Below are 22667 nucleotides of genomic sequence, written 5' to 3'. Positions count from 1 at the left end.
AAAGGTACATTTATATTCTAGCAATCTATTTGCCCCACACCGGCCCTTTAAATGTAAATCCACTTTTAGGGATTTGCATGACGTCATTTCCGGAGGGAAAAAGGCCATCCCGCAATCTTTAGCACTAGAGAGAAAATCAGCAACACTCATCTTTAGAAAACAATAAGGAGGTTAAGCCAGCCTGCGGCTTGGAAGATGGACAATTCAAAACACAAAGTTATTCACTGATATAAACCGATGCGAGAGGATTGTTTCATCAGCGGAATATTGATACATCTGCAGTAAGTATCGCTTTTGTCTCTTGACTGACGCAGGAACAACAAGTGGATACTCGCTGTTAGCGCGCGAGCGTCTTCAGTTATAATAAATACCGTATTTCTCAGTTGTGCCGCCATTGGTGGTGATTTGAGCAGAGTTTATTCTCTTACGCAAACAGGTGCCATTAGAGTTCAGTCAGCGCGTGATTGTGCGGTGCTCGCGACAGTTTTTGATAAATAAAATAAAATGGTAACAGATTAGATATTGCGCGTGCACTTCTGAAAAGAACGAGCTTTCGAGGTTTTGGCCGCGCTATAGTAAAATGATCTATAGTATGTTTAAGGTAACAAACCCCAAATCAAAACAGTTAGGAAACTACTTAATTTTTTTAATACAACTTTCACAGTTGTAGTTTCAAAATGTGTATTTACTATTTTCATAATAAAATTGTAAAACCATAGTTACATTGACATAATTATGGTAATAGATTACTTGTGGTTACTATGGGCTTGCTGCAGATGCCACAGTTAAACTATGGTTACTATGCATGGCTGTGGTCAATTTTCATATGGCAATAAGAAGCCATTAATGGTTTTACTTTTTAGATACCAAAGTTAAGTTATTGTTACGACTATGCAAGAGCAGGGCTGAGTTTGTATAGGGGTTGGTTTGAGAGTAATTGATATGTTATTATTAGTGTCCGAGTCTTTAAACAATAGAATCCAAAAGGGGCCAAGATGGAGTCCGGGTCCGAATAAATTTGAATTAAAATTGTAACCGTATATTCAACATCAATATTTTAAGCCTATTTTAAACTTCACAACTAAGAAAAACAGTTTGTCAATATAAATGTAACAAAAACACCTCTGTTGCATTTCATATATATATATATTAGTGATTAGTATCCTGCTGAACAGACTTCAAAGTGGTTTCAGAATGAAAACATATACTTTAGATGTATGAAGACAAAACAAACTGTCCTTCAACACAATTCTTATTGTGCTCTGTTGACATTTGTATTATCTGTTGCTTTTCCCCTCTACTCAAACATAGACTAAAGAAAAGATGAATGAAAGCTGCATTAGTCATTATAACCAAGGTTATTATGTTTCACATTTTTATTTAGTTTTTATTTCTACTTCATTTTCAATTTAATTTAGTTTTGTTTGAAATTATCCCTATCTATAGAAATAATAGTACTGTGTAGGGCTGCTCCCTAATAGTTGACCAAACATTCGTTGATGAGAAAAGTCTTGGTCGAACAGGTTTTGATTGGTTGGCTAATCGCAGAAAAAAACAAAAACTTCACAGTCAGTGACGGACAGACATGATCGTTTACGGGGCTGGTACATGCAGTAATTAATTATTCAAGTTAAAACCCACAAACTCTGCTGGTTTGATGCTACGTGGGGTCATTTTTGTTAAGTAGGGTTAAGGTTAAGCCTATACAATAAAGTAAGGCACCTTGATTTCAAACTTTGAAATGTATTTTTTATTTATTTTAACAAAAAGTTCAAATGAAACTGGAAAGAAATTAAGTGCTATTAAAAGTGCTTTTTGAAAGATGGTTTTACAACTGTTGTGAAGGGCAACATCTCTCTGGCAAAGAGCGTACTTGAACTGTGCATTCTCTACCGGACAGGTATTTTGTTGTGAATAAATTTGTTCCCTCTTTCAAAAAAAATAAATAAAATAAAATAAACAATAACATATAGGCTATATATACATATATATATATATATTGCTGAGGGATCGGTGAATATTCTTGCTTGAGTGATTTTGCATTGAAAATGTTATTTATTTGTTAAAAAATTTTTAAAACTTAAATCAAATACATTTCTAAATTCAAGTTGCATTCCAAACAAAATGAAAAAGCATTAAAAAAATAAATATGTAAAATTAACCACCTTTCCATTTACCATCAGGCAAGTATAAAACATGCAGGCTGAAAATAACTTGCACAAATGAAGACATATAAAAAATTATGAATGTAAAAATAATAATTATAATGATGATAATAATCCCTGAATTATAAACCATGGTTCGAGGTGAGCATTTTTTTGTATTATTTTACAGGCTGCAGAGATGCTTTCACAATGAACTGCTCTGTGGAAATAAAGTGAACTGAACTCAAAGCACCTCCTGAGATGAGATGTCTGAGATTATTTGCAGCACTCATAGAAGATACTGTTCATGCATCAAAGCAGACACAAGACAGAAACAAAGAAACAGAACCTTTTACATGCACGTGTTCCACAAGACTGCATGCCTCTGTACAAACAGCGTGTCATATATTCGTATAGACGGCTTTTCTGTCATCTGTTCTTAACAATATAAAGTGTGTTTCTTCAAGCGCGTGTCTGTGTGCCACGGGGCAAATTATTTGTAATATTAATTTGATAATAATAATAGCCTAATAATTGTATACATTAATGGGAAAACAAGCAAAAAATCATCTTGACATGGTCAAAGGCATCAGCTATATATGCGGTCGATCCCCGAGATCATCATCTGTCGGCACAACCCTACTGTGCATTTCTCTTTTTAAATTAAAATGTTAAAATATGAGTGTCTCCTTGCTGCTTTTTCTGACACATTCAGAATCATTACCACGTTTGCCAGTGTTGCTTCAGCTCGCTGTGTGCGCCTGTGATATTTATATTTTAAAGGCTGATTAAAACAATTTGGTATTTCTCTGTAATGTAGAAAGTGTTAACAATGTTACTTATAATGTTTTTTCTCAGCCCTGGAAGTCCAAACATTTTCTTATGCCCCCCCCAAAATGTATATTTAAGTAATTAAATTAATATCATAAACGTGCAACAAATAGTCGACTAATGGCTTAAACTAACGACTACTAGTCAACTAGGAAAATCTTTGGTCGGGGGCTGCCCAAATACTGAGATTTCTTTCTGAATCTTTTTTTCTCTTTCTGCCGACTGATTTGGGAAAATACAGTACATACAAATGAATCAATACAGTAGTAATTACCACTCGCTGAGAAGTTATGTCTCACAATTTGACTGTAAATGCTGCATCCAAAAACAATGGAAAAGCCTATTGATAAGTTAATTTACACAAAACCACACAGTGCAGGGAAGTTCTGCGTGCTGCTCGTGTATAGGGCTGCACCTAACGATTATTGTTTTATCGATTAATATAACGATTATTTTTTCGATTAGTTGATTAATCTAACTAATTGTATTTTATGGTTTCTTAATATAACAATTAACCCCAAATAAATATTGATTATTATAAAATAATAAAAATAATATTTTAATTATCAAAATATGTCTAAATTATATCTCTCTTATTTGTCCGATTTACATTTGATCCATTGGACTTTCAATGTTTTGTTTTCTTTTTGCTTCTTTTGTAACCCAGCTAACCTGTATATCTATTATATTATGTTATATTATGCAATTGTAAAATATTTCTGCCTTAAATTCTTCACTTTCACACATTATTTTAAGGCTCTCTGGTTAACTCACAAGACCTTATTTCTCATGAAGGAAGACTTTGAGAGTTCTTGCATTTGATCATCTCCACAGAAATAGAGCAGAGCATCTCCTCTGTCTCACTGCATGTTATAACACTGCGTGAATAAACCCACAATGACCACGGATATTTGACATTACATGGTCATAAAGTGAAACCGGACCGCTTTGTGTTAACAAAACCAATCCATTTAAACCTTGTTTATATTTTTGCGGGAGTGTTGCACACGCCTCTGTAGACGGCGTGCTCATCAGAGCGCTTGAGAAGTGGTTCATCTTCACACACTCTCAAGAGAGCTGCTCTTGTGACGTCCGTGGTGCGGTTCCCTGAGATGTTTGGAGTTCAAGTGAATGAGACACAAGTGCGTTTTCCTCCGCGCTCACTGGCGAGTGAAATGTTAAAATTTACTTGCCAGTGGCTAATTACAGACGTTTTTGGTTGCATAGTGCAAAATTTACTCGCATATGCGAGTGATTTACTCGCAAAGTATAGGGCTATGTGGCCGTTAAAGTAAACAGAAAATACAAAATTTTCAGTTTGTTCTTTCGGGGAATCCATGCTTAAACCGGGTGATGCCATTTTAATTATTCTATTGCGATTCCAATGTTATGCAAATCGACGTATTTCGTTAATCGATTACGTCGATGAATCGTCCCAGCCGATGATGTGTCCGTATGCGTCACGCAGCATCTGCTGCAGAAGATAAAAAAAAATTATAATGATTGATATTTGCTTGAGCGGCAGCTGCGTTTGTCTGCAGTTAGTCTGAAATCTTTAAATACCAACCAAAGAAAATTTTACTTAGCTTTTCTTTAATCGCAAAAACATGGATAATAATGGGGTCATAAATTGAACAGAATTGTCCTTCAAAAGTGTCACAGATATAGGCAAAAAAAAAAGTTCTTATGACTGTTTCTTCCAGGCTGGACTAACAAATCTTCCTGAACATGCTCCGCTTCCTGCGCCGGACTCTGGGCAGGCGGTCTATCCGCAAACATGCTGAGAAATCGCGTCTCCGGGAAGCCCAACGAGCCACGACACACATCCCTGCTGCTGGAGATGCTAAGTCCATCATCACTTGCCGAGTATCTTTGTTAGACGGCACAGATGTCAGTGTAGACTTGCCGGTGAGTCACTCTTAAACACTAATGCATTAGTTTTGGACTTTTTGCAGTTGAATGCATTTTCTCTGTTTCAGATTCTTGTTTGTCACTCATGTTGTTTGTTTGATTGTACTTGTGGTGACTTGACAAACTCAAGTTTGGTTGTGAAAAGTGTTATTCATAGAGTTGCACAAGGTCAAGTAAAATTAAGTTCATGGCTGAATCCAAGACATCAGATTTCAGCCTGTGGTCTGGCAGAAACTTGTCCTTGACCATTGAGTCTCACTGATTCTCTGATATGCCAGGGAGAATGCAGCCTATTGTTCATTGTTGTTTGAGGCTGTTGTCTTATTACACAATCCTGGAAGAGAATCTGGAGGAAGAGTAGTAAAGTGAGACCAGAAATGGTATCTCTGTTGGTGACAATGCAAGTCAGTTTAGAGGACCTTTAACTTGGCAAATATAACAACACTTGAGACTCAACTTGGATGCTATTGTATTGACTTAACTTCAGTTGATAATGAGATTACCAGTAGGTATTCCTGCAAAGCTCTTCTGCTCAAAACGCTGCATAAATAAAGCATCAAATGTGAGTGGGCTAAAATCCTCATTGGTGCTGAAATCGAGTTGAAAAGAGTTAAAGGAATAGTTCACCCAAAAATGACAATTCTCATCATTTTTTCACCCTCATGCCATCCCAGATGTGTATGACTCTCTTTCTTCTGCAGAACACAAATTTAGAAGGATATCTCAATTCTGTAGGTACAAAAATGCAGGTGAATGGGTGCTAACTTTTGAAGCTCCAAAAAGCACAAATATCCTACATAAAGTAATCCATATGCAGTGTTTCCCATTCACTGACTAGACTCTGGTGGCCCGCCAGTCTAATTTGCCCTGCCACAGTCTCTTAATGAACCGAAAATATTTTTGTACTTCTCATCTAAAATATTTTTGCACTTCTCAGTCTCATAATAGTATTTAACTTTAAAATGTAAATTTTCTTACGAGGGAGCATACCCCCGAACCCCCCTAGAGGGTCAGAGGTCCACCCCCCATAGTCTCACAAAATCCTGTGGGAAACACTGCATGCAACTCCAGTGGATTCATTAACTCTTTCCCCGCCAAACACGGAATTTTCCGTGTTTTATGAAAAAACGCTTCCCCACCAAACACGGAATTTTCCAGGTTTCCGTGTTTTAGGTGTTATACGGTAAGGAAGACCCCTCCGCATGTTTTGAAAGAGTACGCAACTCTTTGATCAAAGAAACGGACTGCGATCGTCTCAAACATGAAGAAGTGGAGTATTGAGAAGCTCAAAATATCAGACATAAACATGCCTTTTTCTCAGCTTTTTGTCTGAAATGTTGTTTTTGACAAAACCTACCTCTGTTCAAGTGGCAATAAAAAAGAACAAATGAAGATAAAATAAAATCGTTTTTTTTGCCTAAAAGCAGAGGCTCAGATCTTTATTGTGATATATAGCATCTTCATATATTCATGGAAGAAAATATTCTGCGGGCCATTAAGGTTTAGCGAAAATTGTCAAAAACCCTGGCGGTGGCTGGCAACTTTTTTTAAAAAATGCTGGCGGGGAAAGGGTTAATGTCTTCTGAAGCAAAACGCTAGGTGTGTGTAAGAAATAGATCAACATAATTTCTTTTAATTTTTTTCACAAAACAATTTTAGATTGAGGCCAGCTTGTTTGTACGTTGTCAAGGGTGGAGTTTAAATTGCCTCTCGCACGTAAGCCACCTCTTCATAGATATTCATTCGTAGATCCCTTATTAGCAGCTGTTTCTATGGACAGTGATACTTATTCCATTTCGTCCAAGATGGCGCCACAGTTGACGTATCGAAACCAGCCGAATGAGGCATCTATGTGTGATTATAAATGCTTCTCTGTCGTTAACAACACTGCACATTAAATTTTAACATTTCACTCGCCAGTGAGCGCGGAGGAAAACGCACTTGTGTCTCATTCACTTGAACTCCAAACAATTTTTTTTTGTATTTTACGTGTCAGTTCTCACGTGGACTTGCCAATGCGCTTGACCTTGACACTCGTGAATTTTTAGTTAAAGTTTAAAATATTAATCTATTTCATACGCTCTAGCATTTCACTTCAGAAGACATTAAATGGATAGTTCACCCACAAATATTTATTCTCATAATTTACTCACCTTTATGCCATCCCAAATGTGTATGACTTTCTTACTTTTTCTTTGATGTGCTGTTTGTTCAGTGGTGTGAAGCTTGTAAAATGTTCTCACTCTTTCTTTGTTTCAGTCGTCTGAATTTTTCTTTGCAAGAATAGTATTGTCTGTAAGAATACTGTAAATGACCTCATTACATTTCCAATATATTTTTTTAAGAATAGTTATGTTTCTTCTTATTTTCAATATCAGTTATGTACTTTGGGGTGTTCTGTGTTATATTTGATGTAGTTTAGTGAATGTTTATTGCATAATTTTTATTCCACATGTGTTACCCTGATGGTGTTTAGTATTTGTGTGAGTGACACTGATCTATATGTTTATTGGTCACTGCTCCGGAAGAGCCTCTTAATGAACTTTGTCATCATGTGCCCTTCTGTAAATACTACGGTGATTAACAATACATTATAAAGTGAAAAGCAGATTTTTACAGTTTCAGAAGTTAAATATATTAAGTTTATAATTTAATAATATAAACGATGGTACTGCACTATAAAATACACTGTAAAAACACTGTAAAGTTGTTTACATTTTTACTGTATTTTTTTTACATAATTATCATGGCAACCACAGCTGCCAGGGTTTATTTTTTCTTTTCTTTTTTAAAAACAACATGATTTGTTTTACAGTGCAGGGCTTCGTCACAGATGCGTGTCATACTGTTTACTGATTAGCTGTAATTCCATCATCCCTCTTTTACCATGTGGTCATTTGACTGTATAGAGCATAAATGACTTGATCCCTCAGCTTCTTAATGCCTGTGTTTACACTGAGCGTGAGCCTCTAACAGGAATTTCCATGACCTCCACCTGAATGTGGGCATGTTAGGTTTGACATATCTGTGGGCAGTGTTGGGGAGTAACTGAATAAATGTAACGGGATTACATATTTAAAATACAAGATTTAAGTAACTGTATTCCACTACAGTTACAATTTAAATAATTTGTAATTAGAATACAGTTAAATTAAAAAAGTATTTTGATTACTGTAGAGAATACTTTTAAGTTGGATATTTAGTCCTTTCAGATGGAAAACATTTATCCTTATAAATTAAGTATTCCAAAGTGCATTTGAACAGCAGTGAAACACTTTCTTATGATGCTTTACATTCAAACAAGCAGACAGAGAAGTGAGTTTGAAGTTTGGAGCAGAAGAAATAGAAATAAACCTTGTTAATTGTCAGCTTTACGCTAAGCTAAAATGCTAATCACGTTGGAAAATTCACGTTGGATCATTATTTATTTTTCTTTGATATTAGGGAAATTTTTTTATTCTTGATAATTTTTTTGTATTGATTTCCTGTAAAAATATTTTTTAGTTGGCAAAATTAAAATGGGAGGGGGGGGGCTTCAATAGACAAACAGCTTCAGGTGATGTAGATCGCAAAGTATGATGGAATTATAATGCAAAAATACAAAATAAGTATACAGAAACATTATCATTGTGAAATAAAGCAGAGCAGGATCTGGCATTCCGCTTAAGCAAAACTTGCATGTCAGAGCGTCTAAAATCAAACAACCTGGTATTATATCTTTAATGCATCCTTTATTAAAGTTCAAATAATAAGGAAGTGGGCCATAAACAAACTCCGAAAAGTGAATTTATCTGTGCTTCTATGAGTGGCACGAAGGGGGAGAGATTTAAACTGCACCAGGCTGAGGCACACTGGCACAGGGACTAGGGATGCACCGATACCACTTTTTCTCTTCTGATTCTGATATGGGAAATCTCAGTATCAGCTGATACCGATCCCAATCCGATACCAGTGTTGTTTTTTGCATAATCACTTTAGAATGTCATTAAATTATTGTGTGGATCTAATTAGGAGTACTCTTTAATATGTAAAGAAACACAAACCTCTAACTACACATTATTTCATTATAAATGTATAGCTTAATAAGAAACACTTTATTATTAACTACTAGATAATGTAGCAGCAAAAGTAACAGTAAGTCATCAGTAGAAAAGAAGCTGTTTTTTTGTTGTTGTTGTTTTGCAACATTTTTCAACTTGTATCTGGACTTTAAAAGATTCAGATCTCTTTTTTGTTCAATTTAGTTGAAAGACATCAGTCCACTTTTCATACAGACTGTTATCTTTGGAACACATTCAGCTTAAATATTATTATAATTTTAAACAAATAATAATATATTATAATAGTAATATATTGTATTATATCTCAATCGTGCACCTTTAACTTTTAAACCCTCATGCTTTTGTTTGGACATTCTGAACTCTCCAGGAAGTGTGTAAGTGTGTCTGTTTGTAGGCAAGTTCACAGTAGTTTAATTCACTTCTTATTCAAATTCTGGTGAAATGCTCCTCCAGTTCCATTCTAAATGCACATTATAAGTGAACCGAACTATTGAGCATCTACATATGAGATGTTCGTGAGTAGCGCTCAAATATTGCTAAAAATAGCCATGAGTGTGTGTGTGAAAACAGAGCAGCGCCATTCACTGACTCGTTGGAGTTGTGTGTGCATTTTATTTATTTACTTTTAAAACACAGCCTTTTGTGATTTACAGAGCTATTGCACATCTTAAAGTGGCTTTGAATAAAATACACAAGTCATATGAACTACTTTAATTGTGTTTTTATGGTTCTTTTTGGTAATTTTTTAAGCTTGACCGTAACGAACATGACTAACACACAGCATCGGATTTGGATCGGGCTCATCGGACCGATACCCGATTCGTCTAAAAGCTTCAGTAATGAAGCCGATAATGATCTAGGTGTCGGATCAGTGCATTCCTAAAGGGGAATGCACATCATGCACTTTTGCTGCAGCTAGATTGTAACGTGATGGCTTGCGATGTATTGAATCATAATATAATGTATGTGTCACGGTGTGTGTCTTATTGTGAAGAAAATTGGTGATACTGAATCAGTGACTACAACATACATTTACTTTAGGAGCTAGAAGAGGAAGAAATTGTTATTGGAGAATGTTGAATACAATATTTAAAATGTATATATCAAAAAAAAAAAAAAAAACCCTACTTAAAACAAGATACATTTACCTGAGAAGCAACATATAAGATATTTAGACTTTCTTTTATATCTTGTGTATGATTATAGTTTTTTCTTTACTCCACTGGCAGTAGTATGAACAAGTGAAAAAATACACTTGTATACAAAATACACTTATTCAAGATACAATAGGATTTGTTTGCTGTGAATATTTTACTGAATTAAACTTAATAAAAAACATATGTCATTTAGAGGTATTTTTAAAAGAGAATTGTGTCCTCTTTATTGTTAGTAAGCACGTTTATTACAACCTTTCAAGTCAAGGCACAAGCTGAATAGTCCGTTAAGAGCTAATGATTAATCGTTGCAATAATCAGCCGAATAGTCAAATAATCGTTAGATTAGTCAATTATCAAAATAATTGTTAGTTGCAGCCCTACTCCAGACTCAAGCTTCATAATAACAGCAAAATTCCACATTGTTTTTTATTCAGTACAGTTGTATGCAGAATAGCAATATTCACAGATAGCGGTGGTATTCGGCTGAACTCAATGGTGAAGTTGCTCAGACTATTTGACCAGGCCAAGGGCTGTTCAACACAACAGACTGGAACCGAAGGCGAGAATCTCGAGATACACATTTCCAAGTTGAACATATTTTCTGACAAAGCATTTAAACAACTCATTGCTTAATCTGAGAAATGCTTAAAAGAGAGCAAGACGCAACGGCCAAAGACCTCCACCAACAGTAATGGGCAGTTTATGATGTTTATGTTTATAATGCCTTTTTCAAAACAACGAATGCGTATGTGTATGGGAACTGTCAAACTTAAAAAAGGACAAAAAAGCATAAGTTCCTTAAAAAGATGTATGATGGCTTTTTGTAAGGAACAGAGCAAAAGTTAAGATGTTATTTGCTTTGTTGTACTTCTGCCAATATTTCCTACAGAATTCAGCTCCTTGCAGTGGGGGGAAACACCCCATAACCCCCCAGTGCTTACAGCCTCAAATCTTTTTGGGTATGATGCAACAAGCTTTGCACTTCTGGATTTGGGGATTGTTGCAGTGATGGTTGTCTTTCTGCAAGTTTCTCCCATCTCCACACATGATCTCTGGAGCTCAACCAGAGTGATCATCAGGTTCTTGGTCACCTCTCTTACCAAGGCTCTTCTCCCCCGATTGCTTCAGTTTGGCTGGGCGCCAGCTCTAGGAAGAGTCCTGGTTGTTCCAAACTTCCATTTTATGATTTATGGAGGCCACTGTGCTCTTAGGAACCTTCAAAGCAGTAGCCTTCCCCAGATCTGTGCCTCAACACAATCCTGTCTCTGAGCTGTGCAGGCAGTTTCTTTGACCTCATCGCTTGGTTTTTGATCTATGCATTTTCAGCTGTGAGACCTTATATAGACAGGTGTGTGCCTTTCCAAAACGATGTCTAATCAATTGAATTTGCCACAGGTGGACTCCAATCAAAGTGTAGAACCATATCAAAGATGAACAGAGAAATAGGATGCAGCTGAGCTAAATTTCAAATGTTATAGTAAAGGGTCTGAATACTTATGTCAGTGTGATATTCAGTTTTTCATCTTAAAAAAAAAAGGTCTTAAATATCCTTTGTGTTCCACATTGGAAAGTGGTACAGGTTTGGAAAAACATGAAGTTTAGCAAATTATGACAAAACTAACTTTCATCTAATTTTATATTGATCTGTTTTTTTTCCACATCTTGTACTTAAGGACAGACTGTTTTTCTTTATGCTCTCCTCTGCTCTCCTCCCTAATTTCACACGAGACCACAAACCCCTTGAACAGTTTTATGCTGCATTGAAAGAAAAGACATAAAATACCTTTTATATTTGGCTGCTGCACAAACATGTATCAACCATTTGTTGCATCTGCAAGGAAAAGCCTTTCAAGTGGTCACCCATGGATACCCACAAATGCTGAATCACTGTTTCTCTGCCCAGTACGAATGTGGGGGCTCCAAGTTCACTGTTTCCTGGCTTGACATGCACTGTATGGCCCCTTACCCTTGAGCAGTGAAGCCCAATGTCACAAATCATCATGAAGCACTCACTAGGGGTGGGTCTGGATGGGTAAATGCTGTATTAATCTAATAACCAACTTGTCAAATATTGAGTAGTTTAGTTTATCTAGATTTGGTTTTTCCACCCTAGAATTTATAGTGGCAGTCATGGCATCTCAAACTCATATGACTTTTTCCTCTTGATGGAGATGGAGATATGATGTGTTCGTAATGCACTGAAATGAAAATTCTACCCAAATGTTTAAATAAAATGTATTTTCATCTATTTGCGTTAGTTTATATTCAGTCACGTTTATGTTTTAGCCAGCTAAGTTGTATATTTAAAGGTAGTGAGAGATTTGAGAAAAATATCTTCATGCAGTCAAGAGAAACTCCTTAAATCAGAAACGCATCTGATTTTAATTAATTTTTTTATCCTCACAGTAATACGTATTTTTGTATTAGATAATCAAGTGATCGGAGTTCACTTGTGTGATGAGTTTATTGGAGAATTTAAACGAGAGGAACACCACAAAATACAAACACAAATATCACTAAATCTTATAGAAGCGTTAAAAAAGCATAAGACATTGCAATTCACTAGTTTGCCCTAGTTTCACATTAAAGACCCCTCACCAGAAGTGAAGTGATCAGCCACTTGAAGACGTGCAATAGCTCTGTGAATCACAAAAGGCTGTGCTTAATAAGTAAATATACAAATATGCACAGCGCCAGCACGTTATTGAATGGTGCTGCTCTGTTTACACACACCCGCGGCAATTTTTTGCCTTCACACGGTGCTCAATTTTTGAGCACTACTCCACGAACAACATCTCAGATGTAGATGCTCAATAGTTCGATTCACTTATAATATGCATTTAATGCAAAATAAACTACTGTGAACTTGCATACAAACAGACATATAGAACTTCCTGGAGAGTTTGGATGGAATGTCAAATTTAAATGCGTGAGGGGTTTAAAAATTGCAAGACTTAAATATATTACTGCTAATTTTGCTGCTACATTATCTAGTAGTTAATAATATACACTCACCTAAAGGATTATTAGGAACACCTGTTCAATTTCTCATTAATGGAATTATCTAATCAACCAATCACATGGCAGATGCTTCAGTGCATTTAGGGGTGTGGTCTTGGTCAAGACAATCTCCTGAACTCCAAACTGAATGTCAGAATGGGAAAGAAAGGTGATTTAAGCAATTTTGAGCGTGGCATGGTTGTTGGTGCCAGACGGGCCAGTCTGAGTATTTCACAATCTGCTCAGTTACTGGGATTTTCACGCACAACCATTTCTAGGGATTACAAAGAATGGTGTGAAAAGGGAAAAACATCCAGTATGCGGCAGTCCTGTGGGCAAAAATGCCTTGTTGATGCTAGAGATCAGAGGAGAATGGGCCGACTGATTCAAGCTGATAGAAGAGCAACTTTGCCTGAAATAACCACTCGTTACAACCGAGGCATGCAGCAAAGCATTTGTGAAGCCACAACACGCACAACCTTGAGGCGGATGGGCTACAACAGCAGAAGACCCCACCGGTACCACTCATCTCCACTACAAATAGGAAAAAGAGGCTACAATTTGCAAGAGCTCAACAAAATTGGACAGTTGAAGACTGGAAAAATGTTGCCTGGTCTGATGAGTCTCGATTTCTGTTGAGACATTCAGATGGTAGAGTCAGAATTTGGCGTAAACAGAATGAGAACATGGATCCATCATGCCTTGTTACCACTGTGCAGGCTGGTGGTGGTGGTGTAATGGTGTGGGGGATGTTTTCTTGGCACACTTTAGGCCCCTTAGTGCCAATTGGGCATTGTTTAAATGCCACGGCCTACCTGAGCATTGTTTATGACCATGTCCATTCCTTTATGGCCACCATGTACCCATCCTCTGATGGCTACTTCCAGCAGGATAATGCACCATGTCACAAAGCTCGAATCATTTCAAATTGGTTTCTTGAACATGACGATGAGTTCACTGTACTAAAATGGCCCCCACAGTCACCAGATCTCAACCCAATAGAGCATCTTTGGATGTGGTGGAACGGGAGCTTCGTGCCCTGGATGTGCATTCCACAAATCTCCATCAACTGCAAGATGCTATCCTATCAATATGGGCCAACATTTCTAAAGAATGCTTTCAGCACCTTGTTGAATCAATGCCACGTAGAATTAAGGCAGTTCTGAAGGCGAAAGGGGGTCAAACACAGTATTAGTATGGTGTTCCTAATAATCCTTTAGGTGAGTGTAGTGTTTCTTAATAAGCTATACATTTATATTGAAATAATGTGTAGAGATTTGTGTTTCTTTACATATTAAAGAGTACTTCCAATTAGTTCCACACAATAATGTAAAGATATTCTAAACTGATTATTAAAAAAAAAACTGTATCAGATCGGGATCGGAATTGGCCGATACTGAGATTTCCATTCAGTATCAATTTTAAAAACTATCGGCCGATTAATCGGTTATTGGCTTGTCTTCCCAACTTAGTTATTGGTATCGGCAAAATCCTATGTCGACCTCTACCCTAAACCCTTGATCACTTGGAGCATGTTATAGGCTGATGTCAATTTGTGGAAATATATATATATATATTAGTAATTTTTGCACCTAAGAAAACAATGTTTTCAGAGATTGATTTCAGAGGCTTATGTGTAAATCGTGTATGTTTATTATTTTTTCATTAGAATGAATTGTTAGAAAGGATTCATCAAGTGAAAATGAAAATGTTAACATAATGAACACATAGTGTGATATACAGTTTAAGTTAACTACAAGTATTATGCTGTTAAATCTCAATATACATTTTCTAAACTTCTTTAGAACTTTTCTTCAGTTGTGTGGGTCTGGGGTTTATGATGTGCAATCTGCTGTAACAACTGAGTTGCATTGAGGTATATAGAGCTGCATGAAGTGTACATCAGAGTAGACGCGCTCCCTCTGTCAAAATTGAGGGGTTGAGGGCTGTCAACAGAAACATCCCTCGCTCACTTAACGAAGTGGAATAGACTTCCAAAATGGTGGTGGGGATTCCTCTGAGAGGAAGTACTTATGGGATTTTGCTAATGGATGTTAAAAGTGAAGTGGAACACAGGATCATCTGCTGAAAGTAACAACATGCCATTTCCTAAATTAAATGAAAACATGACAAAAACATGTGTGTGTATGTATATGCGTGTGTGTGTGTGTGTGTGTGTATATGTATATATGTATATATATATATAATTACTTGGTGGCAAACATTTTCACTTATTATTATCCTATGAAACACAAACAGAATGTGAGAAATAGCACATCATTACTTACAGGTCAGCATTGTGATTAAAAGCCCTAACACAACCTGAAACAGTTCACAGATCTTGAAATAATTCACACAGTTTAACTTGATGGCTAAAAACACTAGTTCGTTAGTGAAACAAATGTGCTTGTTGTATTTTATGACTTGAGACCTTTCTAACATTATGACTCATGACTGTTCGATCTGTATGATTGTAAGGAGGCAGGAACCAGACGAACCAAAGTAATATTTTAATAAAAACTTTAATAAAAGACACAAACATACACACATTGCAGCTGCACGTGGCTCTCTATTTTACTTACAAAACTGTAAGTAAAAAAAAAAAAAGGATAATGATGAATGTTCAGGAGGACAAGAAAACTTTAGGATCCATTTTTTCCACATGTGAAAAGACAGGCTGCCAGATATTTTAACATTTTTGACAATTGCCTTTTACTGAATAGCAGATTTTTTCCAAAGTCAAATGGTGCAAAAGATCACTAATCCAATTAGTAAAGGCAGGTGGAAGTCTATCTTTTCATTTGAACAGTATGAGGCGTCTGGCTAGAAGGGTAGCAAATGCCATTATCATCTTAAAACTGTTATCTATTCCCAGATCTAGCTCCAGCACTTCAACAATTGCCGAAATTGGAGATGGCTCATTTGGTATTCCTATCTAAAACAGTTTTCCAGATTTCTTCAGATATTTGTCATTTTAGTTTGTTTTCCCATTTGTATTATTTTCAGTTTTTTTTATAGATTCAAAGGGTTTAAATATTTTGAATTAAGTAAGTTGTACACCCTACCAATAATCTTTTTAGTATTTGTGTTAAGTTCCAGGACATTATCTAGAAGAGATTTAGGTGAAGGCTCCTGGAAACTTTTTGAACATGAAGAATGGAAATTGCGAAGCTGGAGATATCTGAAGAAATGCGAATTAGGAATTTTGAACTGCTCTTAGCTGTTCTATAGAAATAAAACCATCAACCATATACATGTCTTGAAATTTAGTAAGCCCATTGGCAACCCATGTTTTGAATCATCATCAGAACAGGATGGAATAAACATGTTATTTTTTATTATGGGGGCATGTATTGAAAGATCCATTAATAAAAATGCTCGTCTGAATTGCGCCCAAATTTAAAAGACTGTATTACTATTGAATTAGCTTCAGAAAAGGTTCTAAAAAGGATATTTTAGAGCAGAGAAGTGATTTTATTGAAACAGTATTACTGGATGCAACCTCTCTCAACAACCATTTAGACTGTTCCCTTGGAGAGACCATCTAATATAGCATGGCTCTTATGTTAGATGCCCAATAATAATACTTAAAATGGTGGAGGAACATACCACTATGAAATCAATGTCACTGTAAGATACTTTACCACATTCGCAAGGTTTTATTATTCCAGATAAAGCTAGATGTCAATTTGTCAAGATTTAATAAAAAAAAAGTTTGGTTAAAAAGATAGGGAGACACTGAAACAAGTAAATAAACTTGGGCAAGACATTCATTTTAAAGGGGTCATGACATGGGTTTTTTTATTGTATTATTATGTTCCCTTAGGTGCAATTATAGTATTAATATATTTTTTTTTAAGAAAAACTTTTAAAATCTAGTGATTTATGACCTTTTCCCACCCTGTTTCTCATCCTCTGATTCAAACAGTCTGTTTTGGGGGCGTTTTCCATTTAAGACTTCAGTGTTAACGCCCACTGTTATGATTGGCTAACGTCAGTGCCTATGTATCAATTATTGACGCTCCCAGCCAGAACAATATGCAAGTAAACTAAGTAAAAACACTGTGATTATTCATAATGAATGAAATTGCGCTTTAAAAAGTAGTTTAAAGTTTAAAATAGATTACTTACAGTTTGCGTCGTCGTTGTTCCCAGAATAGTCGGCACGGACTTATCTTTGAGCAACAGTTTTCTGGCAAAGCCAGCATCATATTGAGATTTGTTCTCAAAACAGTCATCCTTAAAATGTACAGAACAAACGCTTAAGTTAACACTGCCGTGACTGGGACGTCCGCAAAAAATAAACTGCATCCATTTTTCCCTGACGCCTGGATCTTTCGGCAGCTTATTCAGAGGTTTTGTTTGACCACAGCCAGGAACAGCACATCTGTGTGGCATCGTAATTTTCCTGTGCACAAGTAGTCTCTGTCAGAGCTCGCTGTCCATCGACTGAACACTTGTGAGGCGCACGGCGATACTGAAATGAGCGTAGTTGTCTTGGCGCTTAAAGCGTAGTTATCTTGTGCTGGAGGCGGTCATATGCAAACGCTGGTACGTCACTTCTAACCGTCACGTCACTTCTAACCATGAATCCAGAACGAGCTGTATTTTGAGCTTGATTAAATAAATGATTCGTTTAGAATGGGGAGGACGTCTTAAAATATTAAACTTGCAGGACGTTTTAATGATACAAAGACCTCTTATATACCAAAAGATCAAGGCAAATTTGGTTTCTCATGTCATGACCCCTTTAATAACATTAACTGCCTCCAACTGACAATGGAAGCAAGTTCCAGCGTTCAGAATCTTTCTTCATATCCATAAGAAATGGGGAAATATTTGCAGTGTAAAGATATTTTAACTTGTGCGTACCATATACCCAGATACCTATATACCCAGATACCTAAATGTTTTAGTGTTTACTTTAAAGGGTAATGAGGCAAACCAACTAGTTTGAGACATAAAATTTACAGGCATGAGCTCACTCTTTTGTAAATTTATTTTAAATCCAGAAATTGGTCCAAACACTTCTAATAGTTTGAGTAATTTTGAGAGGCTAGTAGGAGGATCAGATATATATATAAGCATGTCATGACAAAAATACCCATCCCTCGTATAGATGTTGTTACAATGATGGTACAAACATACAACATGTTGGAAGACGAATGTGAACATAGACCTGCCTGGGAAGTAGGATGAAATTGGGTTCAGACCAAGCAGTCGAACCAAGTGTTATTTTCTGTGCTGCCTTCTGGAAGTAGACTGAGGAATGTAACTGCGCCTCCAAAGGTTGAATATTGGCCTAGCAGGCTGGAACACCTCAGCTGAACAATGAGAGCCCTGAGCCTGGGGTTCACTCAAGTGCACAATGGGCTCTTTGTCTGCATTATTGCAGCTAGCTGGGATGCTTTGTACACTATGCCAACTCACTGGGGCCTGTGTGATCATCTGGTGCCTAGTGCCCGGACTGTGGCTACACCAGCCTTACAAACTCTGCACACAACAGTTGGGTGAGCACCTTGTGTGTCAGGTCTATATGGTTTGTGGGTGTATGGATTAGAAATGGCCTGAGTACCCTTGTACTCGGATGTGGAAGCAGTGATTGATCATAAAAACGATGATCGATGATGATCATGCATGATGTGACTTCTCACTTAATTTGAAATTCAGTGACAATTACCTGACAACTAAACACAAATGTGGCAAATAGGGAGCTTATTTAATTTTGAGATTGATTATGTTGTGATTTTGTGGGGTCCATTGATTGTTTGAGATGTCTCTTAGCAACCAAACTGATATATTGTGCTATCGTTACGATCATCAAAAGAGAGTGTAATTAACCATGTTTTGAAAACCTGTCTCTGCAAAACGTTTTTGCTAAACAAGTTTTATTATAATTTAATGTAATAACGTTGACTCGTTAATACATATTATTTAATAAAAGTGAATGTTTGTCACTGACTGTAAACCTCCCTGACCTGGGTGCTGACATGTTTACGTGAAGTAACAAACCTGCATCTCGATAAAATGGGAGCTGAAGTTTTCCGCACGAGTTTTCAATTTAGAAGTATGACAAAGTGTCATTCCATTGCACTTTCCCTTATTGAAATGTGGAAATTGTGACTCTGAGTTAAATGAAAGCTTCATGAATCATCACAGCAACAACAATACAAAGCATTGCGGCTTTCCCCACAGGAGCGAACACTTGGCGACACACATGCACACCAGGCATGTGGAAGTGAACTCAACATGCTGCGAGTGTTTCAAACTGCTAGACAGCGCAGCTAAATGGTACTTAACAGAATTCAGCATCTTCAAAACCGAACTTCAACTTAACACGCATATTAAAAATGCAATGGTATATCTCCTGTTAAGCCAGCCACGATTTGAAAATGGACTGTTCAATCTGGTGCACACTTACTATTACTACGATAACCTGAAGGAAGAACAGACAGAGACAGACATTGTGTAATACAAAATGACGCAATGCAGCAGCCCAAGACATGTTATTATAAATACAGTTTTGTTCATGTTATTGCCCCTCGAGTACTCGACCAGTAATTAATCTGAGTACAAAAATGCCCATCCCTCGTATGGATGTTGCTGTATATAATTTTCTACTTTGGGTGCTGTAAGGCTAAAGACAAGTCAGTTTGTTTAGCTGATGTGTGAAACTATCAGTAAGGTCTTCTGCAAACAAGAAATTGAAGCTTAACTCATTTTGATTTACATCAAAAGTAGCCCCATTGTTGATCTTCTCCGGTAGTAACATTTCTCACTTGCTTAAACCATGTGAAATGTTTGACACTTCCCCTTGTTGTTTATGTATGTGGTGGTCATGGGTCAGGGGGTTCCTTTCGTTCAGCTTGATATGATGATGCAGACCTATGGTTTGAAATCAGGCACCGTTGAGTCAAGAAGTGGTTGAGTTGAGTTTTGGCTACTCAGGGTTATCATGGTTATGGTAGAAAAGCGCTTCCTGCAGTTTGTATAGTTGGACATTGTGAACAAATTTGCTCTGGGAGATCCTGTAGATTGATGGGGTGTTGCCTTATTGAGGATGAACTCCAAGATGAAAATTTAAACTGATTCCAGTAGAGAAAAAAAGAGGCTAACAAACAAATTGAGGGCAAAGTGGCAATACACAAGCTTTTTTTAAGATGCATTTTAGAACTGTGAGGGAAATGTGAAATGAGGGTAATCTAAAGATCTTTGAATTTCTGTAAGCGAGAAATGGTTGGTAGTACTAAAATAAACCACAGCACTGTTTTGGTCTACATGCGTACAATGCAAAATTACTCAATTTACACCTTTCATTAACATGCGTTTTAAGTGATCTTATCATTATCAGATAGCTCTTGACCACATTAAATGCCAGGTGTAAATGCACCCAAGACACATTGTAATCAGTTTGTGATCGAATCATTGAAACCACATTCAGAGTTGGTCAGGGACAGATTCTGGCTACCTTTAGAGAAAGTGTAAATGCAAATAACTTTTTGTTATCCAGATACAACTATGCCAGTAATTGTGTGATGAGGTTATGCAACGGTCATCCATTTGAAAGAGCCGTTTTGGAAGTTTTTTCTGTTTAATTTGCCTTGCAATGTGAAGAACACATTAGACACTGACATCTTGCAATCTTGTAACCTGAACAATGAACAATATTCAATGTGAAGAACACATTAGATTCTGCCATCTTGCAACCTTGTCACCTGAACAATTAAAAACATTCCATAAATTTTTCCATTTGAATACTCTTGGAATTTCTTGTCTCTCTCTCTTCAAATCCCCTCTCGCTCATGTCTCTCCTGTTTTCTAATTATTATATGTGGCTAAATGTGTCACTAGAAACCACGTTTCACTCTCGTGTTTCAGATGAGAATCTGTTTAGTTCTTAAAAGCATCGTAGCAAGATTAATATCATTAACTGTGTTTCGGCAATCCGAAATTTAGCTGTGGTGTCCGGCAAAAATTGGTAAATGACGGAACAAAACAAACTGTTAAAGTGATGGAAAGCATTATCCATCAATGACCTCAAAATTTGCCAAAAGACAGACAATTTGCAGTTACCACAGCCTCTGGTATATGTTAATATGTAGGCCTATGTAGCGTTTTCCAATTCCGTGGGTAACTTTGATTGGATCTGATCACAGTGGAGATGTATTTGACTGTAAGGTGTAAATGCAGTGATAAAGAATAAAGAATATCCAGATACTATACAATTATGAAATATATGTTAATGCTAGATGTAAGTGGGGCAAATAACAACTTTTGGCTCTGACTGCTTCTGAATGACTTTGGCCTGTTTAGCCAGAGCTTATCATCACTTTGATGGTGCTGATGGAATCAAGCACACTGTTCTTCTTCCAATAAACACATTTAAAACCATAAACAAGAGTAAAGCTTGAGGAGATAAACTTAATATTTTAAGACTAGACTTACTGGATTTAAATGTTTTATCTCTCCAGAAAAAATCCAAAGGTGTAGAGCTGTTTGACCAGATCATGTATCACCTGGATGTTGTTGAGAAGGATTACTTTGGCCTGCGCTTCATGGATTCAGCCCAAGTCCCGGTAAGAGCAAAGGGTTTTCTGGAATCTGCATGCAAGGTGTGCTTTAATACAGTATGTTTTGTGATTTGACTGATACTATGGATTTTAATGTCCCAGGCTCAGTGTTACTGTGAGAGCATTGACAATCAGGAGCTTTACCTCTTGATCTGTTAAACCTCTCCATTTCTTTAGTTTCACAGACATTCTGCTATTCGTAATGTTTATTTTGTAGTAGCCCTTTTACAAGTTCATATTAAAATTACTTGAAAACTTCAGAACTCACACAATCTATTGAGCTGTCATTGGCTGTTCTGTAAGTTCAAGAATGAAACCATGAAATCTACTAAACCACTTCAGACAGAGCTTAGACTAGAGCAGAGTGTTATGTGTAGAACAGAAAGAGGGAGGGAAGAGCGTGTGAGGAATGTGTGGGAGAAGAGATTGAGACACATTATTCTTCCATCAGCATGAGTGCCTCCACCTCCCTTCCTCCCTCCACATTGTTCATGCATCACCATGTTAGAGCAGCCAAACTCAATAGAAGTGACATAATTTTCTAGAGCATTCAGATGAAAAGTTAGTTTCTAATAAATGTTTTGCATTTCTGAAATGCAGTGATGGAGCCTTTGTAACATGCCAATATCTGCTCACCGCCTTTATTAGTAATAGTGATGTATTTGAAAACTAATTGGATATGTTAAATGTTGTTAGTGTTGGTTGACTGTTGATAATGTCTTGATAACCCAACAAATACAACTAATTTACTTTTGTAAGATTAATGTTGTGGTACTCCCAACTAAAGGTTTTCAACATATGTGACATGATTCATTTTTTATACATTTACAGCACTGGCTTGATGTCACCAAAAGCATCAAAAAACAAGTCAAAAGTAAGTAGATTGCCATTTCATTGCCCAAGCATTGTGTTCTGTATCAATGCTGTTCTGGCCAGGTATGAATGTATGATCAATTTGTGTGTAATATGATGTGAAGCTATGTTTCATATGAT

General features: G+C 36.6%; 1 protein-coding gene across 2 annotated transcripts in view; it reads left to right on the top strand.

The window, feature by feature from the left end:
• The first annotated feature begins 102 nt into the window (after nucleotides 1-102).
• The window catches only part of epb41l5 (erythrocyte membrane protein band 4.1 like 5), a 59594-nt gene continuing 37029 nt past the window's right edge, over nucleotides 103-22667 (top strand). For both annotated transcript variants that reach the window (XM_052148584.1, XM_052148583.1), the window contains exons 1-4: nucleotides 103-281; nucleotides 4679-4883; nucleotides 21576-21680; nucleotides 22506-22548. In XM_052148584.1, coding sequence (XP_052004544.1) covers nucleotides 4704-4883; nucleotides 21576-21680; nucleotides 22506-22548 — 328 coding nt within the window. In that variant the 5' untranslated portion in view covers nucleotides 103-281; nucleotides 4679-4703. The remainder of the gene's footprint in view (nucleotides 282-4678; nucleotides 4884-21575; nucleotides 21681-22505; nucleotides 22549-22667) is intronic.

This window comes from Xyrauchen texanus, chromosome 18 (genome assembly GCF_025860055.1).
Source record: "Xyrauchen texanus isolate HMW12.3.18 chromosome 18, RBS_HiC_50CHRs, whole genome shotgun sequence".
NCBI lineage: Eukaryota > Metazoa > Chordata > Actinopteri > Cypriniformes > Catostomidae > Xyrauchen > Xyrauchen texanus.
The sequence above is the reverse complement of the archived record's forward strand: the minus strand, read 5'-3'. Positions and strand labels throughout refer to the sequence as shown.